The sequence below is a fragment of the Lolium rigidum genome, chromosome 3 (assembly GCF_022539505.1).
Source record: "Lolium rigidum isolate FL_2022 chromosome 3, APGP_CSIRO_Lrig_0.1, whole genome shotgun sequence".
In the NCBI taxonomy this organism is placed as follows: domain Eukaryota; kingdom Viridiplantae; phylum Streptophyta; class Magnoliopsida; order Poales; family Poaceae; genus Lolium; species Lolium rigidum.
In genome coordinates, this window is record NC_061510.1 from 184,145,158 (window position 1) to 184,163,097 (window position 17,940).

The 17,940-nt window shown below is 46.1% G+C and overlaps 1 protein-coding gene across 1 annotated transcript; it reads left to right on the forward strand.

Annotated features, from left to right (window-relative positions):
• Positions 1-2,734: 2,734 nt before the first annotated feature.
• Positions 2,735-12,874, forward strand: LOC124702813. The gene is made up of 4 exons (XM_047234988.1): positions 2,735-4,144; positions 5,570-6,141; positions 6,221-6,440; positions 11,297-12,874. Exons 1-4 carry the CDS (start codon positions 2,879-2,881, stop codon positions 12,617-12,619), a joined length of 3,381 nt encoding a protein of 1,126 aa, XP_047090944.1. The 5' UTR covers positions 2,735-2,878; the 3' UTR covers positions 12,620-12,874.
• Positions 12,875-17,940: the final 5,066 nt, after the last annotated feature.

Genomic DNA, 17,940 nt, shown 5'->3' on the forward strand with positions numbered 1-17,940 from the left:
GTGCTTTTATCACAATGTAAAGCACAACGAATACAGAATATTCCATGCTAAGTGTAGTAATAACAAATTAACCCTTCAAAGGTGTATGTCCATGGACAAAATGCCTGTTCGTGGTTAAAAAAAGGTTGGTTTGTTTGTCATGTGAAGTGGATCGTTGGAGATCTGAGTATATATCTACAATGAGTGCATCAATCAGTGCCAGAGTTGGTGGAACCTGATTAAAAATAGAAGAACTATCGGTCCATTTTATTTTAACAACAAAATGAAACTAATAGTTGAAAATTATGATATACTAGTTTTAACAACAACTAACAAGTAAAGCAAAATTAACTTGCCACAAAACTATGGAGAAGTGTTTGCATGCTTTCATTTCCTTGTTATTTTTTACCTTATTATACGTTTTAATGTGTTCATATAGAGCGGGAAGCATATCTATATTTCCTTATGTTTTGCTGAAATCCATCCGTTTCACTCTATTCTGTTCATCAATCATAACATGGTTTATACCAGGGCAAACTTTTTTTTTAAAGAAAAGGCATATGCCTGACTTCATAAATAAAGCCAACAAAGGTAGTGATACAACCAACCAAAGTGGACAACGGAAGGTTCAAGTAATAAGCTATTACAACCCAGTGAAAATAAAATTACAAATAACATCCAGGAGACAAGGAGCTCAAGGGAGTGGAGCTAGATGACCAATTTTATGATCTCTTGCAGCTTCAAATGCATTTTCAGCTTCATATGCCTTTTCAGCCCGCTTGAGCAAACCGAGCAGAACTTTAGCCGCATCAAGCCTAATTTTACGGGCATTGTACATTTCATTATATATTTTCAAGCAAGGCACGTTCATGATTTTACACTTATATTTAGGTGCATCATCCCTGAACCTCTTCAACTGTTGTTTTTGGAACAACTGAAAGAAAGAAAGAAAGAAACACGTTGGCATTAGCTGAATGAAAAGCTGACATCTAGTGCATGCACATCCACATGATATTACTGCTTACCCGTGTGGCAGCTTCAATTTTTTTTCAGGGTAACATATCATCTTAAGCGCGGTCGCAAGTTTCATTAGATCCCAGCCACTAGTATCGATGTGGGAAATTTTCTTAATATGCTCAGAAGCACCGCACAAAATGTAATTATCTTTATATTTGTTCACACAAAAATCACACTCGTATATGACGTCTGCCATCTCAATGATACGTTTAGTAACCTGGATATAAAGAGCATTGCTACGTCAATAATACGGGAAAGAAAACACGTGCATGCAAAATTGTGGAAACAATGTTATTGCATATATAACTGTAATCCATGCCCCTACTCTCCCTCCTTCCTCACCGCATTGTCAGGACCTAATCGTCCCCTGTTTCTTCTCATTTCTATCTATCTACTTGACAGTTGACACACAAATCCGCGCATTTTATTTATTGCATATACTTTGGTCAGTGAAAAATAAACACATGAACCAATAAAGCAGGATGCACTTGGATGCCACACATATAGGAAAGAGGTGATGATCGATGGGCTCACCATCATATTTGGTTTGACTTCAAAGCCATGGAAATTCAGGAAACACTGCATTCCTGCACTCATCGGGAGGTGATCCTCGTTGATCAACTCTGGATTTTCCGCAGGCACCAACTTCCGCATCTGAAACTTCAAGCCCCACATTTTTTTGAACACAGGCGGGGTCGAGATCCCGGTGGAGCTTTCATTCCATAGCACGTGGCAGGTACAAGTTACAAAAAGGCCCTATGTCGTCTATTGCCCTAGGAAACCTAAGATTTGAAGATAAGGCCTTCTTTTTTACAGAAAACACACCAGGGAGAAAAATTAAAAAGCGATCAAGAACAGGGGCTTCACCACCACCAGACGCCGGCGAGCTCAAGGCGTTTCCGCCGAGCTCCAGGAGCAGGTTGCTCGAGAACTCCCGACCGACGACGAGATCCCGCCGTTGGCTACCTGCGCAAGGCCGGGGACGAACCACTTGGCCTTGTGGAGGCGTCGAGCCCCAACGGCGGATCGAGAGGGCCTCCGAACTGGAGGTTGACTTTGGGCCACCTTCTTGGCCTGAGATCATGGCGGCGCGAGAGGCCACCATGTGTTGCGCTCGAGGGGGAGGATATGCTCCAGGGCACCAGATCTTTGATCCGCTAGCGTCGCCAAGGGATTCCTCCTCATCTCCACCTCCATGGTGGCTCAAAAGAAGGAGGACCGCAGCGATGCCAGCCTCATCAAAGAAGAGGCAGACAAGCTTATTGGGGAGGATGCAGGGGCGCCGCCGCCACCCATCTTCGGCTCCGTCCATCGGAGCTCCATGGGAAGCAGCACCACCTCTTGCAGCCCCGGGAAGCAGCTTCGATTTCCCGGCGACCAAATCCTCGACGGCATCTCGCCAGACTCCACTTGGGAACAAACTAAACCTAGACTCGATTTGACCCTAGACCTAAGAATATGTACTCCAGCGCCTCTCTTCAGCCTTCTCCGGCCGGCTATTCCGGCAGAGAAGGCCTTGGATTGGCCCGGTGGGAGGTGGAAGACTCTCAAGGTACTGTAGCTCCTTGAGAGGAAGAAGGGGGAGAATAAGTCGTGAGAAAACCCAATTTGATTGTTTTTCAAGCCCCACATCAACTCCTCAAGGTACTGTAGCTGACGTGCGTGGACCCATCTGTCTGTCTAGTCTTAAGAATTCACGAGGATTGATTTTCTTCGTACGTATAGCGACTTCCCCATTCCCTCCTTGAGATCTCGTCTCCATTCTCGAATCTCGACCATCCCCGTCGCCAATCTTCTTCTTCCTCTCCCGCCGCCGCCGATGCCTCCCAAACCCAAACCCTAGATCCCGCCCGCCTTCGGTCGACACCACTACCGCCCCGCCATGGATCTATCTGCCTCCAGCTCCAGCTCCCGCCACGGGCGCCTCCCCTTCTCCCCGTCAGTCTCCACTCCGACCTTCTCCTCCACTCGCGCCCCGTCCTCGTCCCCCTCGCCGCACCACGACCGCCGCAACTCCACCTCTTCCCCCAAACCCCTCCTCTCTTTCCCTTCCCCTACCTCCAGGCCCAACTCCTCCGCCTCAGCCGCCGGGCCCCGTGCCGCGGCGCCTCCGGGCTTTGCCCACAACGCGCGCATCTCGGCGGCGCTCGCGCCGGCCGCCGCCTTCCTCCTCGACCTCGGTGGCATCCCCGTCTTCGCCGTCCTCGCCGTTGGGCTCGCCGCGGCCTACCTTCTCGACGCGCTGCGGCTCCGGCAGGCCGCCTTCTTCACAGTCTGGGCGGCACTGCTCGCTGCTGACGTCGCATTCTTCTTCTCAGCATCCCTCTCGTCCGCTGCTTCCACCACGCTGCCCCTCACGCTACTTGCGCTGCTCCTCTGCGCCGAGACCTCCTTCCTCATAGGCGTCTGGGCGTCCCTCCAATTCCGCTGGATCCAGCTTGAGAACCCTACAATCGTTGCCGCGCTCGAGCGCCTCCTCTTTGCGTGCGTGCCTATTGCAGCGCCTGCAATCTTCACATGGGCAGTTGTCTCTGCAGTCGGCATGACTAATGCTTCCTACTATCTCGCCACATTCACCATGCTCTTCTACTGGCTTTTCTCCATACCCCGCCCGTCTAGCTTCAAGAACCGAAAACAGGATGCTCCATTGCAGGACAGTGATGGCATCCTTGGCCCGCTGGAGAGCTGTGTGCATGCCTTGTATCTACTCTTCGTGCCAGTGCTGTTCCATGCTGCGTCTCACCACGCCACACTATTTGCATCATGGGCCAATGTGTGTGATCTGCTTCTGCTCTTCTTTGTACCATTCTTGTTCCAGCTCTATGCATCTACACGAGGTGCCCTGTGGTGGATTACCAGGGATACACGCACAATGGATCACATAAGGATCACCAATGGCTTCGTTGCACTTGTTCTAGTGGTCCTCTGCCTAGAGGTTCGAGTTGTATTTCACGCCTTTGGAAGGTACATCCATGCACCCCCGCCACTGAATTACCTGCTTGTCACCGTCACCATGCTTGGTGGGGCTTTGGGTCTGGCAGCACATGCTGCTGGCAAGGTTGGAGATGCAGCTAGCTCGCTGGCTTTTACGGGGTTGGCCGTGCTTGTCAGTGGAGCAGGTTCTCTAGTCATTGGATTCCCTCTCGTGGTATGTTACAATCTGCTTCATTGTGATATCCGCATTCCAACTTTGTAATCTACTTTAGCACAACTCAAATGTTTATTTGTAATACGTTCTGAAATATTCTAATCTGTGTTTTTATTTGTTCAACTTATTATTCTTAGCGACATCGCATGCTATCTTGAACTAACACCTGTTATAAACTAAAGAGTAAAGCAAATCTTGTACGTATTATAAATTATGAAATTGATCAAAACCCTTGTAGTCTTTGGTGCATCTAAGTTAATAATTATTGCTGTATGTTAAATTGTTATATACTAGTTGTTAGATACTAATATTGGTGCTTCACTCTTTCTTTCTCAGCTAGTTTTATACATCCTTTTAAGGAGTTAACCTCTAAGTAAAATAATTTTCTTTTTCATTGCCTTTGATCTGTATGCTTGTGGTTGGCTGTCCATCTTAGTCACTGTCCCATTTGTTTCAAGGTGACACGTAGACCCCTTTAAGTGTTTGACTTAATGTAGGTCATGCATTTTTTTTGGCAGTTGTTCTGGATGATCCTCATATGATGAATACTAAGTGATATCTGCCCTTTTGGTGGCCAGGCTTGATTAGAATTTTCAGTTTAGAGTTCATGATTCAGCACTAATCTGTTCAGAAATAACTGTTGTCTTGGTGAATATTATCATCCATATTTTAATCAACATTAGTTCGTTCTGTTCCCATATCAAAGTTGTCCGGTAATACATGGCAATGGCTTCTTGTTGTTGGTGCTCTTCAATTTTGCTGTTTATTTTACTTTGAGAAATTATTTATTATCTGTATTAAAGCTGACACATCTGTACTGGCTGAAAGTTGCCCTGCCCTGATATGACAGGTTTCACTATTTAATTAACACATGAATGTATTGTTATGTAACATTGATGAAATGATGTTTTTGGTCTGCTTCAGTTGTTCCAGTTTCATAGTGAATGAAGTCCCTGAACATATGGGCGTTCATGGAATCAGTAGGATGTGTGCTAATAGGGTCTTTCTCACTGAAAGTGTCTTAAGGTGGCTGGGTATGTAGAGACTAGAGACACATTTCTTGCATGGTCGACTAGGTTGGATTGGCATGACACGGTGTGCATTGATAATTTTTTTTGGAGATTGCCCATAGGATTGATTTTTTCGCTTGAGATCTATTGACACAATCTAATCTTAGTCTGGTCTTTTAGTAATGACACAACAACATGTCCCGTTGAAACTGCAACCCAGTTGTCCTAGTATGGATACCTAGAGAATAACTATTTTTATTGGTGTTGCTTTTATTTACTACCTGTCCTTGAAGTTTCAGCTTCTATATGACTATCTTGGAAGCTGCTGTTTGTCAGCATCTATATGACTATTTCCAAGCTGCTCTCTGTTGTTTTGCTGTTCCATCTATTGAACTCCTCATTGATCTATTTGCAGTTCCTTCCACTCCCAATGCTTTCTGGCTATTATGTGGCGAGGTTCTTTACTAAGAAAAGCTTGTCATCATACTTCACATTTGTGGCAATATCAAGCTTGATGGTCCTTTGGTTTGTAGTGCATAACTATTGGGATCTAAATATTTGGATTGCTGGCATGCCAATGAAATCGTTCGTCAAGTACATTGTCGCAGCTGTCATCATGGCAATGGCTGTTCCTGGTTTGGCACTTCTCCCAACAAAACTGCGCTTTCTTGTGGAACTTGGTCTTATTGGTCATGCATTATTGCTATGCTACATTGAGAACCGACTCTTCAACTATGCTACCATGTACTACTTTGGATTTGAGGATGATATAATGTATCCAAATTATATGGTTTTGATCACAACCTTTTTCGGGTTGGCTCTTGTAAGAAGATTATCTGTTGACCAGAGACTTGGGCCCAAAGCTGCTTGGGTCCTGACTTGTCTCTATTCATCAAAATTATCAATGTTGTTTATCACGTCAAGATCGGTGGTATGGGTTTCAGCTGTTTTACTACTTGCTGTCACCCCTCCTCTACTTCTTTACAGGTACCTGCTTTAACTTCATGTTCTAGGCCTCTAGCTGAATATCTTCACTTCTTCACTGAACAGTCTTCCTGCCTTCCAGAGACAAGTCCAAAGGGGCTCCAATGATGAAGATTTGGCAAGCTTATTTCCATGCATCCGTAGTAGCCTTTTCTGCATGGCTCTGTCGCGAAACAGTTTTTGAAGCTTTACAGTGGTGGAATGGAAGGCCTCCTTCAGATGGACTTCTTTTGGGGTCATATATTCTATTGACTGGTGTTGCTTGCATCCCAATAGTGGCTCTCCATTTCCCTCATGCTCAGGTAATTGATACTTGGCATTTTATTCTGTTTTAAAAGATCATTCTTCCCAAAAAAGCTTCTTTGACGTTATTATCTATTCACGGTTTACTGCTATACTTGCACACTAACGTGAATTTTCTCAACTACTCAACGAAGATCTATTGAGAGTTTGTTGATTTTCCAGACATTAATGTTTTACTCTTACAACTCTGAAATGTTGTACATTGACATACAATCATTAGCCCCATATCGCAAGAAAATTTGTAGCGTTTTGAGAATGCCCAAGTGATTGACATTGCTTTTGGTTTTACATAGTGATTTGACCTGCCCCAGTAAATTAGATGAGAATGTGTCCAGAAAAATGACGATGCAAGTCTATGAACTTTGACATGTTTGAGTTGTGTGTTAGTTTCAATATTGTCTGATGTTTTTTGAACTGAAAATAGAGTCTTGTAGACGCAATGCCAGCTGTTTGATGAGATAATGTTACTTTTAGTCTTTTGCCCTGGAACACTGGAGAATGCTTTCCATCCGTTGGATTTTGAATTAGATAACTCCATACTTATATCAAGAGTTTATACAAAGGATCCCACTTGTACGTCATTCTTCAATTAAGTACTTTTCTTCATGTAGCATGCACAAAGTAATTAAATAATGTGAAGTCGTAAGAGTATCTTTGGAAGTTACAGCCCTCGCCTTTTAGTTTTGTTACGCTAGGTAAATGCTTGAAATAATCCCTGCTTGTCAATGTAAGGTCAACATGACATCATGTAGTTATATGCAAGCATTTAGGTTCTTCTTGAGCATGATTACGAGAGGCCAGTAAGCATATGGATTTTAAAGTTTGGAGTCTGAACCTTTCAGTATTTTTGTTTATGTAAAAGGCAGGTGCTCTTCCCATTTCATTAAGATAGAGAAAATAAACAGCTGCCCCAAGAGAGAATTAGATGACAGTCAAATACTCTCTCCGTTCCCTTTCTAGTTGTACTAAATCAGATTCAATAAAAAACGAATGGAGGGAGTAGAAAACAAAAAACGAATAGAGAGAACAAAATATTACAACACCACATTAAATTTCTGGTAAGATAGCCATATATATGTATATATGTCTTTACTATTAAATTGCAATTGGTGGTGTCGGTAGGTAAAAAAACCGGCTCTAAGTTTTCGCACGTCAAATAAACCTGCCATCGCCCGTACATCATCGGCAAAGCCAGCTTACCGATGTGGGACAAAACTTCTGTAGAGATTGCAACCAAAACAAACAAATTGTTTCTCTTTTTGGGGTGCCACTCGACATCGTCTTCGAGAAGCCCACCATGAGGTACGAAGCCGCGAGCTCAATGGCGCCAAGCTTCACCGGCGGTTCCATCCCCTTGGGCTGCCTCGCCGCCGTACGGGATAGTAGTGTCGCCTCGCGTCGGATGGGAAGGCCAAGCTCCGTTTGGGGCGCCACTCGGCATCGTCTCCGAAAAGCCCAACATGAGGTACGAAGCCGTGAGCTCAATCACGCCAAGCTTCACCGGCGGTTCCATCCCCTTGGGCCGCCTCACTGCCGTACGTGATAGTAGTGTCGCCTCGCGCTGGACGGGATGGCCCGGTACGAAGGGCGCCTCTCCACGCCACGCGCTTGAGGCCTGAGGAGTGTTTCTCACGTCCGTCCAATGTCGGACCATGTTCCCGTCATGGTAAGACTCCCACATCCTGACTTGCTCTAACCTGGAACGCTCTCCTCGGAGATGGAGCTTGGGTGGGAGCACCTTCCGCGGGAAGGATGGGAACGACAGCTACCAACGCCAGCGGGAGGTCGTTGACCGTGTCACCGCCCACATGTGTTGTGCCGGTGCGGGTGCCGTGACCATGTCGGCGCTCCCCTCGCCCTCATCCACGCCCACCGACGGAAGTTTGTGCTCTGTCGCTGTCCTTCTGAGCTTTGTGGCCGACTGGCCGGTGCTCCACCACCGCCCGGAGCACTGCAGTACAAATTGTCCGCTTGACAAATTGTCCGCTTGAACAAGTACAGCTCTGCCTCCCTGCGAACTCCTCCAGCTCAGGGCTGCCTCAACCACCTCCCTCTCAGCCCCATATCTAGTATCTTGGTAGCCCGTGTGCTGCTTCCATAATGTTGGAGATGTAAATTCAGTGGCTTGGAGGTGTTGGGCAATGAGATCGAGCCAGGTGTCAAGAGCATGGAGTGTGGCAATGTGCGATTTTTGTCTTGTGATTCTGTACATGAAATTTGGCAGTGTGCAATGTGCAATTGCAATCTTCAGAATTTTCGAATGCTCTGACACTTAAGTAGAAAAACTTCAGAGATTGTAGAGTGGAATGGTATTGTCCGCCCGTTTCAGTATTGAGTACCCATCCATTGAAATCAATGTTAACGGATCGAGCTGATTCGAATTACCCTGTGATGGTGACATCAAGCTTTGGCATGGTGACCGCTCAGGATTAGTGTCTGAAGGAAGAACGGAAGATCGAGATGTCAGGGGTTTGCACACTACATGTGAACGCGAGAGGCATTCTCATGCAGTGCTGTTACCATGGCTCACCAGCAGTGTGAAGGCAGTTTTAATGGTGATTTCGGTGCAATTATCCTCACTTCATAGCGCAGTCAACAAAAGGAGATAAAATAAAAGAAACATAAATTTTGAGGAAAAAATAAATTCTAAAAAACCCCAAAACAAATGCCAGTAAAAAGATATAATAGAATACCACATTAGATTTAATTTCAATTATGATCTTTTTAGCTCCTTACTGGTAGCTTTTTGATAAACTTCAGAACAATAATATTACGCCTGATCCATAATAAGTGTCAGAGATTTAATACTAAGTTAGTTACTAAATCTCCCACACTTATTATGGATCGGAGGGAGTATTATTTTGTAATACTATATATACTCTGTTTTATGAATTTTGGCAACTTTTTGGAGTACCCTTGATTTTTTTTAAAAATGTTCATTTTATTAGATGAAGTTGAAGAAGACAAGACAGCGAGATTAGTTTTGTGGGAGATATAAGCTAGACCAGATAGTCGAATATGTGGCGAGTAGGTTGCATAATGGTTAATGAAGCATTGCAGGCTGTTTAAAGCTTTTTTTAATAAACTCGTATTTTCTCCTAGCAGCGCACTGGTATTTTGCTAGTATAGGTTAAATATATATATAGCAAAATATTGGGCTACCCAGGGGTATAGATACCCGAACTCTATCTCTCTCTCTCTCCACATGCTCTCGCTCTCCCACCTATCCCCAGCACAACTGAGTGTGCCTGCCGCTGGCGTTCGCCAGCATTCCTCCACCCTGCCGTGAGCCACAAACTCCAGGTGTGCCCTCGTCCATCCATAAGATCCTCGTTGATCTCTTCCTGGCTGGCCACAACGACCTCGCCACGTGCGTTGCTGGGTCCCGGCGCCCCCAACGAGGTCTTCCATGTCTCACCATGTGGATTGACTGCCCCGCATCCTCTAGAGCTGGAGCTGGACGAGCGAGCTGACGTCGGTCACACTGCAGTGGGGAGGCTGGCGTTCTCAACACCCTTTTATGGAGGCGGAGGCGCTCGCCCACGTCTTTGCTGTTGGCCTCTGTAAGATGGAGCCAGGCGGAACAATTAGCTGGATCCAGATCCGTTCTTACTTTTTCTTTGTTGAATTTCCTGATTTTTAATTGTTATCAAGATTTACCAAGATCCGATCCTTTCCCCAAGGATTTTTTTTGTATGAATCCATCATCTAGATCCGTTCTTACATTTTTCATCTCGGGTCTCTTAATTTCTTTTGTTGGAATCAAAATTTATCAAGTTCCAGATCTTTTCTCTAATACTCCCTCCGTCTCATGAAACATGTCGGAGATTGATACAAATTTGGATGTATCTAGGTACTATTTAGTGTCTAGATACATCCAAATTTAACAAATTTTAGTCCTGTTTTATGGGACGGAGGGAGCAGTTTAATTAATATGCCTAATTTTTTTTGCTCGTGGTGTTCATGGTCCAAATCGTGTTGTATTAGATCCAAATGTTGCTATTGTAGAGCCACATGTCGTACGGGAATATGATTTCAGATTGTTAATTGAGGATTTGATCTTTTTCCTCCCCCGTGCCTTCTACCTTCTATAGATCTACCTTCTATAGATCCTGACATTTTTTCTGCACAAATGTTCTCGAGGATTTGATCTTTTTCGCTGTGGTATACTATCTCTCTTGCCGTGGTGGTTGGGGACACCCCTCAGTCTAGCACTAGAGACGATGGGCCTAGGGAAGGTATGACTTGATCTTGGCGAGGGGCGGTGGCTGGCTGGGAGCTGAGGGACAAGCATCATGGAGCCGGACACCGGTGCCGTTTTACTGTGTTGTTTTATTCATGAATGACAATGTTGGTGGGAGCCGGGCACGAGTGCCCTTTTGTCTTTTTCGTGGACAACACCGGAAAGATATTCTTTCGTTGTTTAAAGTTTAAACGATATCAAACAGCAGCACGAATCTTTGTACCACATCTAATCGCTCTAACTGCATGCGTAGCTATCAACGCGGGTAGAAAATCCGCATCGTACTTGATTTGAAGTATCAAGTATCTTCGATAGTGTAGGAACATACTCAAACCGAAAAAGTATTATATATACTTCCGTATGGTAGTATATTAGACATGGGTGTAACTACACCCAGGGGTAAGAAGTATTTATTCTCTCTCTCTCTCTCTCTCTCTCTCTCTCATGCACACTATGATAAGTCATTAATTTTGGTGACTGGAGGGAGTATATTGTAGCCTTTTGCTTTATACCTATTTCATTTGGAGTGTCAAGTCATTACTTTGATAATGCACACTATGCATGTACTTTTAAGGTTGCACCAACTGATTATATTTTATTATTTTCTTGCAGTCAGCAAAGAGATTACTGGGACTTGTTGTGGCCACAGGGCTTCTTTTTGTGATTATGCAGCCTCCTGTTAGACTGTCGTGGGTATACCGGTCGGAGCTGATCATGGCAGCACATTTATCTGACGATGACACTTCAATATATGGTTTTGTGGCATCTAAGCCCACATGGCCATCATGGCTGCTCATAGCAACAGGGGTACTTACCTTAGCAGCAGTTACATCTATCATCCCAGTGAAGTATGTTGTTGAATTGAGAGCTTTGTATGCAGTGGGAGCTGGAATTACACTAGGCATCTACATATCTGTCCAGTACTTCTTCCAGGCAGTTGTTCTATATCCTCTTCTTGTTGCAACAATCGTTTCTGCTGCTGTCTTCATAGTATTCACACATCTTCCATCTGAGTCCAGCACGAGGGTTTTGCCATGGGTGTTCTCTTTCTTAGTAGCCTTGTTCCCAGTCACCTATCTGCTAGAAGGACAATTAAGGGCCAAAAGTTTTGCAGATGAGGATGAAGCTGAGAAGTTCACTAACATGCTGGCTATAGAGGGGGCCAGAATGTCGCTTTTGGGTCTCTATGCTGCTATATTCATTATCATTGCATTAGAAATCAAGTTTGAACTAGCTTTGCTGTTGCGTGACAAAGCTGCAGATAGAGGTATAGCTCATGGTCCATCTGGCGGGCAGGGCTCTGCCTTTCCACCCAAAGCAAGGTTACTGCAGCAACGAAGAGCTCATGCTGCACCAACTTTCACCATCAAGAGATTGGCTGCTGAGGCAGCTTGGATGCCTGCTATTGGCAACTTTTCTGTGGTGTTGTGTTTCATCATCTGCCTTGTTCTCAACGTAACACTTACTGGTGGCTCAAACCGTGCAATTTTCTTCCTAGCACCCATCCTTCTGCTTCTGAACCAGGATTCAGATATCGTTGCAGGATTTGGTGAGAGGCAACGTTACTTCCCTGTAATAGTTTCAATTTCTGGGTATCTGCTATTGACAGCATTGTATAGGACATGGGAGGAGACTTGGCCTGGCAGTGGAGGATGGGCTCTTGATATTGGGGGCCCAGGCTGGCTGTATGCTGTGAAAAATGTTGCTCTTCTCGTGCTCACACTACCCAATCACATACTTTTCAGTCGGTTCATGTGGGATTATGTCAGGCAGAGTGATTCGAAGCTGCTTCTGACACTGCCTCTCAATTTGCCGTCAATTATAATGACAGACATACTTGCCGTGCGTGTTTTAGGGTTGTTAGGAGTTATTTATTCCCTAGCGCAGTACCTGATATCAAGGCAGATAAGAATTGCAGGGATGAAATATATATAAATTAGGACATATGTAACTTTTGAGGTAATCTTGTATGCTTGGTGCATTTGTTGTCAGTTGAGTCTCCAGATCTTTGAGTGCATTGCTTGCAAGCTTTCAGTCATACACCAATTTCTTTCTGAATCTCTGGACCAATGCCTGATGGCTGGGAACAAATCAATGCCTTGTGATACAGAAACGATTGTCGATGATAATCACTTTTGTACTGGATTATCTTTACACAGAGTCCCTGGAGGTGCTCTAGTGTACGTGTTATTACTCATGCATCACCTTGGGTCTTTTAGTTCGGATTTGTAACAGCATTTTGTGTGGGACACTTTTGATAAGGCTCACCAGGATTGTTACTTGTGCATCTGCATAGTTTCTTTTGTTTTCTATTTATGTAGACCTGAGTGGTTCCATCGTGCTTTATGTATAGTTACTAGCTAACTGCCCGTGCCATCCTAATATTGGATTATCTTTACACAGAGTCCCTGGAGGTGCTCTAGTGTACGTGTTATTACTCATGCATCACCTTGGATCTTTTAGTTCGGATTTGTAACAGCATTTTGTGTGGGACACTTTTGATAAGGCTCACCAGGATTGTTACTTGTGCATCTGCATAGTTTCTTTTGTTTTCTATTTATGTAGACCTGAGTGGTTCCATCGTGCATTATGTATAGTTACTAGCTAACTGCCCGTGCCATCCTATGAAAAATACAAAAAAATCGTGAACCTATTAACAGCTAGTTGAATGCGCGTGCTTTGCCACAGGAGAATAATTTGACATATAAAACAGTTACTCTCTCCTTTTTCATATGCAAGGCCACTATTAACAATACATTTTGCTAATATGTAAGTCAACTAATACTTATCGAGCTACGAGAGATATATAAATTATACGAAGGAGATCATTCATTAATAATACTAGCAAGGAAAGAAAAACTACCTTTCTCCCTCCCCGTCCCTATCTCTTTATACAGTAACCGAGAGAGGCGACCCGCAGTTTCCTGGTTCTCGCCGGCGAGTCCGCCGCTCCCCTTCACCTCCGGTCGCCGTTCCGGCACCGTGAGGTGGGGGGGAGCTCCGGTCCTCGTCGTGTATAGTTAGGGGTTGCTTCTAGGTGTGTGTGTGTCCTCCCGACGTGATCGAGACGGTGGCGATGGCGTCGGTGTGGTGGTGTTCGTCCTCCCCTCTTTTCCCCGTTCCGGCGCTTGTGTCGGAGAGGTGGTGGAGGCTCTTTGGTGCCCGTGCTTGACCGGCGAGGCGGTGGCGGCGGTCAAGCTAGGGCCTTTTGTCCCGGGTCCTCTTCCTCGCTTCTGCCGGTGCTTGCTCCGGCCGGTGGTGGGGTCTCCGGGGTCCGCTTCGGGAGCGGGTGGCCTCGTCGCGGTGGTTCTGCTGCGGCCGGCGAGCCCGGATGGGGGTGGTGCGGCTGTTGAGGATGGGGAGTGGTTGGCGGTGGTGGGATCCGGCATGTCCGTGTCGATCCGGAGCGGGTGGTGCTCGGCGCGTGTCGCCGGCCGCTGCTCCTTTGCGATGAAGATCCAGCTCTCCGGGGCTGGTGGTCACTGCGGCTCTTCAACGCCTTCTGGCTGGGGGTGCCTCCGGCTCCTTGGATGGTCGTCGACGGCGGTTGCTTCGCGGGTGTCCGCGCTGGTGGAGGATCGCCTCGATGGCTTGTGGATGATGAAGATGAAGATCCTCAGCAGTTCCTCTGCCTGTATCCGCTTCTGTTTTGCTTGTATTTGTACGCGTTCAGATCTTGTATCCTTGCTACTGTTGGGTGAATACAAGTATTTCCATAAAAAAAAAAATACTAGCAAGGAAAGACGTGGCGGCACCGCCGTGCCCTCAAGGTTGTCAGGAGTTGAATAATAAATGATAATTCCATGTTAAATCACCACGGCATGCTGAGTGAGGAATCGAAAATAAAGTATGTTTTTATGTTAAGCTGTAAATACGCTCTACTTTACCACGCACCAAACGGACACTAATCGTAGGAAATACAAGAAACAGTATTGCACATAAGAACAAAAATGGATCGTAAGGAAAGTTTTACATAAGAACAGAAATAGATGGCAATTAAATTTTTTGTGGAAACACATGGAGCCCTATATATGGAATCGTGCCATGTGCACTGCCATCTACAACACCCAGCCAAGAGTTGGAGTTGGCGTTGGCATAAGTTTTAAGTCTTGGGCGGTTTATTTCCTCTCCTCCAGTGACTACGCCTAACAGGCAAGACCGCAACTGAAGGCAATAAAATCAGGTACATAACACACATCTCGTAGATAAAACTCAAAAGAAACAACCAAATACTAAGCTATGGTAAGTGCCTAGGGACATCATGGCTTCTGTCATTATCCTGATTGTCAGATAAGAAATATATTGTCAGTGATGGTGTGGCTCATATTCTCCCGGAGGAGTGATGAGGACATCCTTACCACATTACTACCTCCGTCATTACAAGATGAAGATGATACTGCTGTGAAGCTCAAGTCCAATGAAGTTAGGATTGGACCAATGACACAAGCTCGTGCGAAGCTACTTAAACAACAGGTGAACTTGTTTCTAACTGATATTTTGATTGATGAGAACTTTATACTGCCTAAGTCGTATTATTTATGTATGATCAGTTATGAAGAGGAACCAAGGATCGCACGAGGAGGAGAGGAGCAGCTGGACATGGAGCTGGTGTTGACTGCCAAAACCCACCGGCGGGCAGCGGCCTTGTCAACACCGTAGAGCCGGGAAGAGCCTAGAGCTGCGGCTGGCTGAGACCCCTCCGAGCGACGGCCCGCAATGCTCTTCTGGTCACACGCGGCGATGCGAAGTGCAAGGGCGTGCCACCTGACCTATACCTGGTCAGGAAGGTGATGGGGATGCCTCGCTTAGTTTCCTGCAGGGCATACATGTAAACATTAAATACGAGCCTCGATCGGCTCTCGGGTTATCCCGTGAATCGGCTCAAAGAGCCGATCCACCCATGATTCGTACGGGGTGCACGAATACTTGGTGGTCCCGCTTGATCAAGATAAAGCTAATGAGATCTACGACGATTTAGGGTTTTCACCGCATAATCGGATCATCCTACTCCAGGTTGGGCCTCGCGGCCACGCACGGTGCTCGTAAGCCGATCCTAAACAAGGCCTAAAAACCAACATGAAGTTGATCCTCGGAACATCCTGTTTAGGACTTGCGAACGCCACCCTACGTGCCACTGGATCCTCCCCCTTTGTAAGGCCTAACTATTGCAGATATTAAACTAATCCTTGTAGAACAAGGAGCAATCGTAACGGATCAGATCTACTAAATAATGATCAAGCGGGGTGCCGCGCCCACACCTTAGATAGGTGTGAGGGCGGCTAGATATGCAAGGGTTGCACTACGTAAGCATGCTTAAACGAAGAACAATGCTAACCCTAACACATCTATGATAACTACGTTGCTCGCCATCAAAAGCGCTTCAGTACGAGCAACGCATGAACAACGTGGGGCTTGTGCTGCCTAGATCGCAAGATGCGATCTAGGCAGCATGTCGCTTACCCGATAGAAACCCTCGAGACGAAGGAGTTGGCGATGCGCCGAGATTGGTTTGTTTTGGGTTGAACGTGAGTTGTTGTTTATTCCATAAACCCTAGGTACATATTTATAGTCCAGCGGACTTTCTAATGTGGGCGTGCACTAAACCGTGCACGAGATAAACTCTAACTTTTAATCTAGATACAATCTACCATAATTAAAGATACACGGGCAACTTAGCCCAAATTCTCCGTGCAAGGCCGCTTCATAGATCTTCCATGTGTAATCTTTCAAGCCCATCTTGATCGCGGCCCACCTCCTGATTTAGCCAAAATCTGGTGATAACACATGCCCCCCTGGTTTTGGTAATGATAATTTCAAAAACCACTCTGTTTTTCCTTCGAAGGGTCATGTCGTGGCAGAGCAGAGCTGTTACAGCATCCATCATCATTATGCCCTGTCTTCTCAGCTTCTCTACAAATTCTGACAGCTTTGGCGTCGATTCCTTGGAAGCTGTAATGGCATTAAACCTTCACAAGATTTCTCATTATTTAACCGTGCCGACTGGTTAGCTCTCTTTATCCTCTACTCCATCCCAGCCATCGGCACCAAAAAACCCTCTCCTCCTCGTAGCAATGTCTTCCTCTTCCTCTTCCTTCTCGAACCTCTTCCCCCAATCTTCACCGAAGAAGAAGAACGAGGACAGCCTTCACTCCGCAGTGAACCCCTTCTCCTCCGACAAGGAGGAGAAAGAAGGAGAAGCAGCGAAGGCCAAGGCCTCCCCCTCCGCCAAGCTCCCGCCGAAGAAGCGCTCCCGCATGTGGGCGGACAGCGAGGACGAAGATGATGACGAAGAAGAAGAGGAGGAGGATGAATCCTCCTCCTCCATCGGGTATCCGCCGACCAAGCGCTTCCGCTCCTGGGCGGACAGCGAGGATGATGACGATGACGAGGAGGAAGAGGCTCCGGCCAAGGGCTGGGGCAGCAGCGACGAGGAGCTCCCTGGGAGTAGTGCCGACGACGTCGACGGCGGCGATGACGAGGACAGCGACGACTAGTAGTATAGGACTAGTAGTAGCAGTGCACTAGGCACCAGATCCCTCTTTTGAGAGCCATCGGCTCTTTCTTGTAAAGCCGCTCCTTGGAATTAATGAAATTGTTCTTTCCATTCATCCTTTAATTACTCCAATTTCATTCCTTCCGCCTGTCATGCTAAGACCGATAGCCACGCGTCGGACTTCTTTCTTTTGGACGCCGATGAAACCGGATTCTAATTGGCTCGTAGGCTAAGAACTTCAATTTTTAGGCTGCGATTGGATATCTGACCAAAATTCTTCGCAATCCGACAACAACTCATCGGCTATTTTTGAGAATCCAGTCCCTTTCCTTTTCTTGCAGCACCAGCACAGTCCAAGCCCTGTACTAGACGACGGCTTTTCCTTCCCAGTTCCTCCCTGAGACGATCATGATGCAGCCGCAGCCGAGGTGACTCTAATCGGCTATTAAAAAAAAAAACAGGTCTGTTGCCCCCCCGAGTCTCAGCCAAGGCACGACAGAGACGAGGATACGCAAATTAGCTGTATGGACCTGGGCTTGATCATATCTGAGGGAGCTTCTTATGCAGAGCCAGCCGATCTGAACATAAATCGGCTTCCCAAAGCAGAGAGCCTTCAAGGTGAGCTGCCCCCCGAGCTTCTTTAGTTCTTGCTGGCTAGATCGGCTCCTTTCCTTTGGTGAAACTAATGCAATCCATCCTTGATCTGATCTGCACGTCCAGACCGCTCTTGGCCTCGTGTTCCATTGACCCTCTGATCGTAACA